The sequence below is a fragment of the Salmo trutta genome, chromosome 8 (genome assembly GCF_901001165.1).
Source record: "Salmo trutta chromosome 8, fSalTru1.1, whole genome shotgun sequence".
NCBI lineage: Eukaryota > Metazoa > Chordata > Actinopteri > Salmoniformes > Salmonidae > Salmo > Salmo trutta.
Window position 1 is genome coordinate 44,258,028 of NC_042964.1, and position 12,833 is coordinate 44,270,860.

The 12,833-nt window shown below is 48.9% G+C and overlaps 1 protein-coding gene across 6 annotated transcripts in view; it reads left to right on the forward strand.

Annotated features, from left to right (window-relative positions):
* The window catches only part of LOC115199071 (UHRF1-binding protein 1-like), a 52,656-nt gene that overhangs the window by 11,134 nt on the left and 28,689 nt on the right, over positions 1 to 12,833 (forward strand). For all 6 annotated transcript variants that reach the window (XM_029761604.1, XM_029761605.1, XM_029761606.1 and 3 more), the window contains exons 3-9: positions 2,350 to 2,388; positions 5,128 to 5,219; positions 5,419 to 5,608; positions 5,701 to 5,841; positions 6,653 to 6,820; positions 12,240 to 12,426; positions 12,675 to 12,758. In XM_029761604.1, coding sequence (XP_029617464.1) covers positions 2,350 to 2,388; positions 5,128 to 5,219; positions 5,419 to 5,608; positions 5,701 to 5,841; positions 6,653 to 6,820; positions 12,240 to 12,426; positions 12,675 to 12,758 — 901 coding nt within the window. The remainder of the gene's footprint in view (positions 1 to 2,349; positions 2,389 to 5,127; positions 5,220 to 5,418; positions 5,609 to 5,700; positions 5,842 to 6,652; positions 6,821 to 12,239; positions 12,427 to 12,674; positions 12,759 to 12,833) is intronic.

Sequence of the window (12,833 nt, forward strand, 5' to 3'; positions counted from 1 at the left end):
ACCATCTTAGTCCATATTTCAATTTTACTGCCTGCTACCTCTCATCTCTCTCCCCCTGCCCACCCCCCTCTCTCACCCCCAATCCCACTCTCTCCCACTCTCTTTCATTCTCCCTTGTCTACATCGTTATGATAGCGGTGGATATAGAAGTGCACTGAGATGAACTGTGTCTGTATGCACACATCATCTGACACTCCCTGGAGATGGTGAATGGAGCAGAATAACAACAAACTATTTTACTCGGGTCTCCACTACCAGCGTTCTCCTTCCTCTTCTCTTTGCCCTAATGATTCTCTCTTGTATTTTATCTCTGCTGTCTCAGGACTTCATCTTATCTGTCTCATGACCTTCCTTTTTACATAGCAGGCAATATATTCTAACAAGTAGTTGGGAGCCGCCCAGCGTTGAAACTGTCTTCTGAAATTGAAACGGTCTTCTGAAATTGCCTTAAGTTATGTCTCTCTGTCTGGCTGTTTTCCTAGACGAGGCCCATTGACTGTCACTAACTTAGCTTTATTGACGTGTCACACTCGCTGTGCGTTGTCCTTGGGGCAATGCTGCAATCGTAATGCGTGCTTGCATGCGCGTCTGTCTACCTGGTCCTCGGTGGCCATGCTCTTCCTCTGCTGAGCAGACTTGTCCATGGCCTCGCTGAGTGACTTGGCGTACTGGACCATGGCTTTGAGCTGGGAGTCAGTCAGCACCCACAGCAGGTCATCTAGGATCAGGATCAACTTAGAGGCCACCATGTTAGTTCTTGGAGTTTTGCCAGTGTGTCACAGAGTTCTGGTCGTCTAGCCTAAAGGAACAATGGGCTTGGTCATCTAGCCAATAGGAACAGTGAAATAGTGGGCTTGGTCATCTAGCCAATAGGAACAGTGAAATAGTGGGCTTGGTCATCTAGCCAATAGGAACAGTGAAATAGTGGGCTTGGTCATCTAGCCAATAGGAACAGTGAAATAGTGGGCTTGGCCCACTTAGCCAATAGGAACAGTGAAATAGTGGGCTTGGCCCACTTAGCCAATAGGAACAGTGAAATAGTGGGCTTGGCCCACTTAGCCAATAGGAACAGTGAAATAGTGGGCTTGGCCCACTTAGCCAATAGGAACAGTGAAATAGTGGGCTTGGCCCACTTAGCCAATAGGAACAGTGAAATAGTGGGCTTGGGCCCACTTAGCCGGGGAGGACCAGTGGGCTTGGGCCCACTTAGCCGGGGAGGACCAGTGGGCTTGGGCCCCACTTAGCCGGGGAGGACCAGTGGGCTGGGGGCCCACTTAGCCGGGGAGGACCAGTGGGCTGGGGGCCCACTTAGCCGGGGAGGACCAGTGGGCTGGGGGCCCACTTAGCCGGGGAGGACCAGTGGGCTGGGGGCCCACTTAGCCGGGGAGGACCAGTGGGCTGGGGGCCCACTTAGCCGGGGAGGACCAGTGGGCTGGGGGCCCACTTAGCCGGGGAGGACCAGTGGGCTGGGGGCCCACTTAGCCGGGGAGGACCAGTGGGCTGGGGGCCCACTTAGCCGGGCAGGACCAGTGGGCTGGGGGCCCACTTAGCCGGGCAGGACCAGTGGGCTGGGGGCCCACTTAGCCGGGCAGGACCAGTGGGCTTGGGCTAAGCGGAACCTGCAGCTAATAGCTAATAGCTCCCACTGATCTAGAGAGAAAGAGGGTGTGTGGGTCCCCCAGCTGTAGGTAACTCCTCTAACAGTTAGAGAGAGAGAGCTCTTCTATGGCCTGTCTGATTTAGATGCCAACACGCATACAGTCACGCACACCATCTTCTGTTACAATACACATGCCCATCCTCATTGGAGCAGATACACACACCCACAACTCAGGCACCCAAAAACTGTTAATTTCCTTGTCTAAATCTCTGCTCCAACCTCACCTACAGGAGCAGGCTATTTTCTAAACCGTTTCAGTTCAATGACTGAAGAAGTCAAATACAGTTTTAGTGTAGTAATTCAATTAGCGCCACATATCCAAAGGTTTATTTCAGTGTTTATAGCCTTTTAACGGGGAGTCACTCGTTGTGGGGGAAAATGAACATGCCCAAATCGGCAGATTACTCTTTGGCGTAAAAGCTATTTGATTTGACACGGGCATGATTAAGAGGGTCCGCTCAGAGGGATTAGTGTAGTTTAGGGAGGAGTGGAATGTGCTGGCACTGACTGCTTCTCTAGACTGTCTCCATGATTCATTCTCTCATCCTGGCTCTCTTGGAGCGGCCCAATTCCATTCATTTCAGCTGATTTACATTCACAGCGATTGCAGGTGTATGATATTGAACCAATATCACTGTCACTTATCTGAGCTTGACTGGCTGACTCTAATTCCTTGTCTTCATTGACAGATCCCATGGACCAAGCTGAAGACCCACCCCATCTCTCTGGTAAGTCCCGCCCTCCTTCCCCCTATTGCTGACACGTTACAACTGTTTTAGTCACTTGTCGTCCCCCCTCCGCCCCCCCCCCCCCTCAAAAAACAAGCCTGTAACAACATGGGAAAATAAGGTGACTGAGAATTGTTGTGTGACGCAAGGAACTAAAATAACCTTCATTATTTTCACTGGTACTGATAAAGGAAGGCTGCTGCTCTCTGATCCCATGTATTATACACCATCTCCCGCCGTTGTGGCCTTGAGCAAGGCACTTAACTCCCCACAAGGTAAAATACTGCCCTGATAGCCAACTGTCAACCCTCCATCTGGAGAGCTACTGTATAAAACACGTGCTCCGTCAACCCTCCATCTGGAGAGCTACTGTATAAAACACGTGCTCCGTCAACCCTCCATCTGGAGAGCTACTGTATAAAACACGTGCTCCGTCAACCCTCCATCTGGAGAGCTACTGTATAAAACACGTTCTCCGTCAACCCTTCATCTGGAGAGCTACTGTATAAAACACGTGCTCCGTCAACCCTCCATCTGGAGAGCTACTGTATAAAACACGTGCTCCGTCAACCCTCCATCTGGAGAGCTACTGTATAAAACACGTGCTCCGTCAACCCTCCATCTGGAGAGCTACTGTATAAAACACGTGCTCCGTCAACCCTCCATCTGGAGAGCTACTGTATAAAACACGTGCTCCGTCAACCCTCCATCTGGAGAGCTACTGTATAAAACACGTGCTCCGTCAACCCTCCATCTGGAGAGCTACTGTATAAAACACGTGCTCCGTCAACCCTCCATCTGGAGAGCTACTGTATAAAACACGTGCTCCGTCAACCCTCCATCTGGAGAGCTACTGTATAAAACACGTGCTCCGTCAACCCTCCATCTGGAGAGCTACTGTATAAAACACGTGCTCCGTCAACCCTCCATCTGGAGAGCTACTGTATAAAACACGTGCTCCGTCAACCCTCCATCTGGAGAGCTACTGTATAAAACACGTGCTCCGTCAACCCTCCATCTGGAGAGCTACTGTATAAAACACGTGCTCCGTCAACCCTCCATCTGGAGAGCTACTTGGAGTGCAGTCTTTTTAGAACAAAAATGTTTCCCCCTTTTGCTCCCCAATTTCGATTTTTGTCTCATCGCTGCAACTCCCCAATGTGGTCGGGAGGCGAAGGTCGAGTCATGCCCCCCCCCCCCCCACTAACTGCGCTTCTTAACGCCCACCCGCTTAACCCAGAGGCCAGCCGCACCAATGTGTCGGAGGAAACACCGCTCACCTGACAACTGGAGGCGCCCGGCCCGCCACAAGGAGTCGCTAGAGCGCAATGAGCCAAGTAAGGCCACCCCCCCTATTCTAAGAATATTTAAAATGGTCAGAATTACATGGCCAGTATTGAATAGAGGAGAATCCAAGCCAATCTTGTGCGTTTGTGACTGTTTTACACCTGGAGTATGCAGCATTGGTTTCATCAACTATGCACCTGTATCAACTGTGTCGGCCATTATACACAAGTGCCGGTGGAAAGTTATTTTAGGACATCAGACATGACAATGACATTAATACATGCTAATAGCTAACTAGCGAGATAACCGGACAAACTACAATATTTGAATTGAATTGGCCATCGACACTGAACAAAAATATAAACACAACATGTAAAGTGTTGGTTTCATGAGCTGAAAAAAAAGGTATGCATTTTTACATCCCTGTTAGTGAGCATTTCTCCTTTGCATATCAAGAAGCTGATTAACAGCATGCTCATTACACAGGTGCACCTTTTGCTAGGGACAATAAAAGGCCACATGTCTTAAGTTTTGAGGGAGCGTACAATTGGCATGTTGACTGCAGGAATGTCCGCCAGAGCTGTTGGCAGAGAGTTGACTGTTTATTTCCATACCATAAGTTGCCTCCAACATCGTTTTAGAGAATTTGGCAGTACTTCCAACCGGCCTCACAACCGCAGACCACGTGTAACCACCACGCCAGCCCAGGACCTCCACATCCGGCTTCTTCACCTGCAGGATCGTCGGGGGGGGAACTAATTCTGATTGGTTGGGCCTGGCTCCCCAATGGGTGGGCCTATGTACACCCATGGCTGTGCCCCTGCCCAGTCATGTGAAATCCATAGATTAGGACCTAATGAGTTTATTTCAATTTACTAATTTCCTTATTGTTGCATGTTGCCTTTTCTATTTTTGTTCACTATAGTTAACCAGACAAACTACACTTATCTGCTGCACACATGCCTCTGGCAATGGCCCACTGGCACATGCAGGTGATGTGAACACCAGGACTTTTCCAGGATTTGCATTGCTGACCAAAAATGAGCTATAACTGGGCAAATAAATCATTAATTAGCAATAAATATCAACACATGCACACGCGGGTATGTTCGCTTTGATCTCAGAAACACATCTCCTGACTGTGATTGAAAGACGGCATGTGCCTGTCAATAAAGGCCTACAGTAATTATCCTCTGAAGAGCTCTGCAGAGATTGGGAGGCCAGTGTGCTACACACCATCTGGATGACACTCATCCACGTCTGATGGGGGTAGCCTCATTGTTTGATTTGTGCAAAAATAAAAATTAAATGTATTTTCTTGTCCATTCCAACTTAATCTATGTTCTTCATGTCCGACAATTTTTTTTACTTGCACGGGCAAGCAGACAACCGTTAATGTCAAGCCCTGGTGTGTGTGTGTGTGGTAATCGTCTGCATCTCTCTGTCTCCCAGACCCTGGACAAGGTGGTAATGGAGATGAGCACCTGTGATGAGCCCCGCCCCCCCAACGGCCCATCTCCCATAGCAACGGCCTCGGGGCAAAGGTGGGAGCTGGCGCTCTTTCTCTCTTTCTCCCCTCCTTTCAGAGGGTAGTTGTGTGTGTGCATGAGTGTGTAAGTGTATGGTGTCTGCCTGTCCTCGTGCGATGGGACTGAACAATACTTTACTAAAAAACACCTGCATTCAGGTCATCCAAATCCAGCCTTTAATTGCCTACCTCCTCCTCTTCCCCCACTCCCCCAGTGAGTATGGCTTTGCTGAGAAGGTGGTGGAGGGCATCTCTCTGTCCATCAACTCCATCGTGGTGAAGATCAGTGCCAAGGCGTTCAACGCCTCCTTTGAGTTGAGCCAGCTGCAGGTCTACTCTGTCAACACTAGCTGGAGCCTGTCAGACCTCCGCTTCACCCGCATACAGGACCCACACAGAGGAGAGGTGGGTGCACTGCATACACACATGGCATGGAAATGTATGTAACCATGGCAACCCAATGTGTGCGTAACCATGGCTACCGGTGCGTCCCTCAGATCCTGACGTTTAAGGAGATCAGCTGGCAGATGATCCGCATCGAGGCGGACGCCATCCAGAGTGCCCAGAACGAGATGCTGAGTGCCCCCATCCGCCTCATCACCAACCAGTCCAAGATCAGAGTCACCCTGAAGAGACGGGTAAAATACGCCAAACACATGCAGACATGCGGGCAAGGAAACACGCACACTTAGGTGCAAACACACACACACGCGCCTCATCACCAACCAGTCCAAGATTAGCTGTCACTCTGAAGAGGCAGGTCGGCGTACACACAGCACACTGATACACACTGACCCGAAATCAGTGCCACTCTGAAGAGACTGGTAGGACACACACTACACACACCTGCCTCATCACCAACCAGTCCAAGATCAGTTGCCCTCAAGAGATGGGTACGACACACACACACGGCGCAGTCACACACACACTCAGAACAGTCCTTGGTCTAATAGAATAGAGAACAGTATGTGGGCCTGCAGAATCAGCTTCAGTAAACAAAGATCTTTATCTCACACACCAGCAAGCCCTGCAGCCACTGTGTTTAAACAGATAACAGTGTGTGTGGGTTGTATGCACACTCCTTTGTCTCTGTGTGTGAAAACAAAGATGTACCAGATGACTGTGTGCTGAGTATGTACTTTCTCCAGTCAGTCAGTTATGGATATGGAGTGTGTGTTTTCTTCAGTCAGTCATAGATATGGAGTGTGTGTTTTCTCCAGTCAGTCAGTCAGTCAGTCATGGATATGGAGTGTGTGTTTTCTCCAGTCTGATGACTTTTATTATTTTGAATAACACTGTTTTGGTTCATCTTCAGATGAAGGACTGAAACATGTGTGTATGTATAAAGCGTGTGTGTGTGTGTGTGTGTGTGTGTGTGTGTGGTCTATATATAATGAGTATTAATGTCTTTTGTTAGTAATAATCTATGTAGAATGTGTTTATCTCCAGTCCAAGGACTGTAACGTGGTGGCCTCTAAGCTGATCCTGATCCTAGATGACCTGCTGTGGGTGCTGACTGACTCCCAGCTCAAAGCCATGGTCCAGTACGCCAAGTCACTCAGCGAGGCCATGGACAAGTCTGCTCAGCAGAGGAAGAGCATGGCCACCGAGGACCAGGTACACACGTATGCTGGTGCACGTAGGCAAGGACACACACACACACACCCACACGCTCACTCACGAAGGCAGGTAGACACACACGTGCGCACACAGGCCAGGAAACACACACAGGTAGGCGGACACACACACACACATATATATATATATATATATATATATATATATATATATACATACACACACACACACTTAACACCTGAAGCAGCTAGCTATGTGCTCCGTCACTCCTCTCTGTCAGACAGACCTACAGCGGAGAAATGATTCGCCCCCAGTCGTGTAACCTTCTGTCCACACTTAGAGTAGATGCCAAAATCTTTCTCTCCCTCCCTCTTTCTTCCCCCCCCCCCCCCCCCCCCCCCCATCTCTCTCGCTCTCTCTGTTATGGTCTGGTAATTAGTCCTTGTGCTCCAGGAAAGGATTTTTGGTTCTCTCTGTGCGGTTCCTCTGCCATATGGCCTCTCACTCCCTATCGCTGCGCTCTCGCTCGCTGCGCTCTCGCTCCATTGTTCATGTACTGGTTCAAACTGGGCTTTCTGCATTCTGACCTACACGTGGCAGGCTATGGCATCTGCTGGTGAGAATGAGCACTGCACACTCCTTCGCTCATAAAAATCTTATCAATTTGTGTCTGTGCCAAATACAACCAGTGTTGACCTTATCGTGAAATGCTTACTTACAAGCCCTTAACCAACAATGTAGTTCAAGAAATAGTTAAGAAAACATTTACTTTATTTTTTACTTTTGTTTATTTAGTAACACAAAACATCAATGCCGAGGCTATATACAGGGGGTACCGGAACCGAGTCAATGTGCGGGGGTACAGGTTAGTCGAGTTAGTGTAAAAACAAAGGGGTCGTCAATGTAAATAGTCCAGGTGGCCATTTGATTAATTGTTCAGCAGTCTTATGGCTTGGGGGTAGAAGCTGTTAAGGAGCCTTTTGGACCTAGACTTGGTGCTCCTGTACTGCTTGCCGTGCGTGTAGCAGAGAGAACAGTCTATGACTTGGGTGACTGGAGTCTTTGACCATTTTTTTGGGCCTTCCTCTGACACCGTCAAGTGGCTTACTGCGTTAGCATCGAATAGCCCCTGCGAAATGCAACTTTTCAGGGAAGTTAGGAACCAATATACACAGGCAGTTAGGAAAGCAAAGTCTAGCTTTTTCAAACAGAAATTTGCATCCTGTAGCACAAACTCCCAACATTTTTGGGAGACTAAAGTCCATGGAGAATAAGAGCACCTCTTCCCAGCTGCCCACTGCACTGAGGCTAGGAAACACTGTCACCACTGATAAATCCATGAAAATTGAGAATTTCAGGAAGCATTTTTCTACGGCTGGCCATGCTTTCCACCTGGCTACCCCTACCCTGGTCAACAGCCCTGCACCCCCCACAGCAACTTGTCCAAGCCTCCCCCATTTCTCCTTCACCCAAATCCAGATAGCTAATGTTCTGAAAGAGCTGCAAAATCTGGACCCCTACAAATCAGCCAGGCTAGACAATCTGGACCCTCTCTTTCTAAAATGATCCGCCGAAATTGTTTCAACCCCTATTACTAGCCTGTTCAAACCGCTTTCGTATCGTCTGAGATCCCCAAAGATTGGGAAGCTGCCGTGGTCATCCCCCTCTTCAAAGGGGGGAGACACTAGACCCAGACTTATATCTATTCTACCCTGTCTTTCTAAGGTCTTTGAAAGCCAAGTTAACAAACAGATCACTGACCATTTCAAATCCCACCGTACCTTCTCCGCTATGCAATCTGGTTTCCGAGCTGGTCGCGGGTGCACCTCAGCCACGCTCAAAATCCTAAACGATATTACCGCCATCGATAAGAGAAAATATTGTGCCGCCGTATTCATCGACCTGGCCAAGGCTTTCGACTCTGTCAATCACCACATTCTTATCGGCAGACTCAACAGCCTTGGTTTCTCAAATGACTGCCTCGCCTGGTTCACCAACTACTTCTCAGACAGAATTCAGTGTGTCAAATCGGAGGGCCTGTTGTCCGGACCTCTTGCAGTCTCTGTGGGGGTACCACAGGGTTCAATTCTTTGGCTGACTCTTTTCTCTGTATACATCAATGATGTCGCTCTTGCTGCTGGTGAGTCTCTGATCCACCTCTACGCAGACGACACCATTCTGTATACTTCTGGCTCTTCTTTGGACACTGTGTTAACTAACCTCCAGACGAGCTTCAATGCCATACAACTCTCCTTCCGTGGCCTCGAACTGCTCTTAATTGCAAGTAAAACTAAATGCATGCTCTTCAACCGATCGCTGCCAGCACCTGCCCGCCCATCCAGCATCACTACTCTGGACGGTTCTGACTTAGAATATGTGGACAACTACAAATACCTAGGTGTCTGGTTAGACTGTAAACTCTCCTTCCAGACTCACATTAAGCATCTCGATTCCAAAATTAAATCGAGAATCGGCTTCCTATTTTGCAACAAATCATCCTTCACTCATGCTGCCAAACATACCCTCGTAAAACTGACCATCCTACCGATCCTCGACTTCGGCGATGTCATTTCCAAAATAGCCTCCAACACTCTACTCAGCAAACTGGATGCAGTCTATCACAGTGCCATCCGTTTTGTCACCAGAGCCCCATATACCACCCACCACTGCGACCTGTATGCTCTCGTTGGCTGGACCTCGCTTCATATTTGTCGCCAAACCCACTGGCTCCAGGTCATCTATAAGTCTATGCTAGGTAAAGCCCCACCTTATCTCAGCTCACTGGTCACCATAGCAGAACCCACCCGTAGCACGCGCTCCAGCAGGTATTTCACTGGTCACCCCCAAAGCCAATTCCTCCTTTGGCCACCTCTCCTTCCAGTTCTCTGCTGCCAATGACTGGAACGAATTGCAAAAATCACTGAAGCTGGAGACCCATATCTCCCTCACTTACTTTAAGCACCAGCTGTCAGAGCAGCTCACAGATCACTGCACCTGTACATAGCCAATCTGTAAACAGCCCATCCAAGTACCTCATCCCCATACTGTTATTTAATCATTTTTTTCTCCAGTATCTCTACTTGCACATTCATCGTCTGCACATCTATCACGCCGTTGTTTAATTGCTAAATTGTAATTATTTCGCCACTATGGACTATTTATTGCCTTACCTCTCTTATCCTACCTCATTTGCACACACTGTATATAGACTTTTCAATTGTGTTATTGACTGTATGTTTGTTTATTCCATGTCTAACTCTGTGTTGTTGTTTGTGTCGCACTGCTTTGCTTTATCTTGGCCAGGTCGCAGTTATAAATGAGAACTTGTTCTCAACTGGCCCACCTGGTTAAATAAAGATTAAATAAATAAATAAATAAACATAGGTATTGGATGGCAGGAAGCTTGCCCCCAGTGATGTATTGGGCCGTATGCACCACCCTCTGTAGTGCCTTACTGTCGGATGCCAAGCAGTTGCCATACCAGGCGGTGATGCAACCGGTCAAGATGCTCTCTGGTGCAGCTGTAGAACTTTTTGAGGATCTCGGGACCCATGCCAAATCATTTCAGTCTCCTGAGGGGGGAAAGGTGTTGTCATGCACTCTTCACGACTGTCTTGGTGTGTTTGCACCATGGTAGTTTGTTGGTGATGTGGACACCAAGGAACTTGAAACTCTCGACCCGCTCCACTATAGCCCCATCGATGTGAATGGGGCGTGTTCGGCCCGCCTTTTCCTGTAGTCCACGATCATCTCCTTTGCCTTGCTCACATTAAGGGAGCGGTTGTTGTCCTGGCACCACACTGCCAGGTCTCTGACCTCCTCCCTATAGATTCTCATCGTTGTCGGTGATCAGACCTACCACTCTTGTCATCAGCAAACTTAATGATGGTGTTGGAGTCGAGCTTGGCCACACAGTCATGTGTGAACAAGGAGTACAGGAGGGGACTAAGCACGCACCACTGAGGGGCCTCCCTGTTGAGGATCAGCATGGCAGATGTGTTGCTGCCTACCCTTAACACCTGAGGGCGGCCTGTCAAAGTCCAGGGTCCAGAGGTGTTTAGTCCCAGGGTCCTTAGCTTAGTGATGAGCTTCGTGGGCACTATGGTGTTGAACGCTGAGCTGTAGTCAATGAACAGCATTTTCACATAGGTGTCCCTTTTGTCCAGGTGGGAAAGGGCGGTGAGGAGTGTGATTGAGATTGCGTCATCTGCGTAGCTGTTGGGGCGGTATGCGAATTGGAGTGGGTCTAGGGTTTCCGGGATGCTGATGTTGTGAGCCATGACCAGCCTTTCAAAGCACTTCATGGCCACCGACGTGAGTGCTTCAAGGCGGTCGTCATTTAGGCAGGTTACCTTCGCTTTCTTGTGCACAGGGACTATGGTGGTCTGCTTGACAGACTCGGTCAGGGAGAGGTTGAAAATGTCAGTGAAGACACTTGCCAGTTGGTCAGCGCATGCTCGGAGTATACGTCCTGGTAATCCATCTGGCCCTTTGGCCTTGTGAATGTTGACTTGTTTAAAGGTCCTGTTCACATCGGCTACGGAGAGCGTGATCACACAGTCGTCTGGAATAGCTGGCGCGCTCATGCATGCTTAGGTGTTGCTTGCTTCGAAGCGAATATGGAAGGTATTTAGCTTGCCTGGTAGGCTCGTGTCACTGGGCAGCTCTCGGTGGTGCTTCCCTTTTGTCGTCTAATAGTTTGCAAGCCCTGCCATATCCGACAAGCGTCAGGGCCGGTGTAACAGGATTCAATCTTATTCCTGTATTGACACTTTGCCTTTTTGATGGTTCGTCTGAGGGCATTGTCAGATTTCTTATAAGCATCCGGATTAGTTTCCTGCTCCTTGAACGCGGCAGCTCTAGCCTTTAGCTCGGTGCAGATGTTGCCTGTAATCCGTGGCTCCTGGTTGGGATATAGTCTCGAGCGGAGATAATCCATCTTATTTTCCAGTGCACTTTGGCCAATAGAATGGATGGCAGAGGTGGGCTACCCACTTGCCAACAAATTCTCACAAGGCACCCTGATCTCCTCCCCCTGTATTTCCGTCTGTTCTTCATGCGAATGACAGGGATTTGGGCCTGGTCTCGGAGAAGAAGTATATCCTTCGTGTCGGACTCATAAAATAAAAAAATCTTTGTCCGTTTCGAGGTGAGTAATCCCTGTTCTGATGTCCAGAAGCTCTTTTTGGTCATAAGAGACGGTAGCAGCAACATTATGTACAAAACAAGTTACAAACGATGTGAAAAACCCAGACAAAATAGAACAGTTGGTTAGGAGCCCATAAAAATCCCCTCCGACGCCATTATCCCAAGCAACACTAGTTGGATGCACTAATAAAATTGATGTTCACTTCATTTTATTTGTGTCTGTCTGCATCTCCATATGTCTCTGTGCCGGTGTCTACATCTGTGTCTGCATCTGTGTTTGTATTTTTTACGGTCTCTGGTCTGTATCCAGGAGTCGTCGGCGCCCCCCTCAGCCCAGCAGGTGCGTAGCCAGCAGGTGTCGTCAGGCACAGCGGCTGACCAGAGCGCCACCATGGCTAATCTGTTCGCTGCCTTCGACGTGTGTGAGACCTCCCACCACCTGCAGATCACACACCTCGACCTGCACATCTGTGACGACATACACGCCAAGGACAGAGGTACACACAGACGTATGACACGTATACACACACACACACACGCACATAGACACGCCTGCTAATACACGCATACAAATGTAAAACACACACATACCTCACACAAACGTCAGACAGATGTTTGACTGACTGTCTGATACCTACACATCAAGTTGGGCTCTGATGCACATTGGACCTTTGTGCATTACCTTATCTTCTACCTTCTTCCCTCCCTCCATGCATCCCTCCTTCCCTCCCAACCCTCTCTCCAGTGATCAATAAGAGGATAACTGGTGGGGCCATGCAGCTCTCCTTCAGTCACATTACCCTGGACTACTACCCCTCCCACAGAGCAGGTAGACACCACCACAACCTTTACACAACCACCCTACAACATTACTACCCCTCCCACAGAGCAGGTAAACACCACC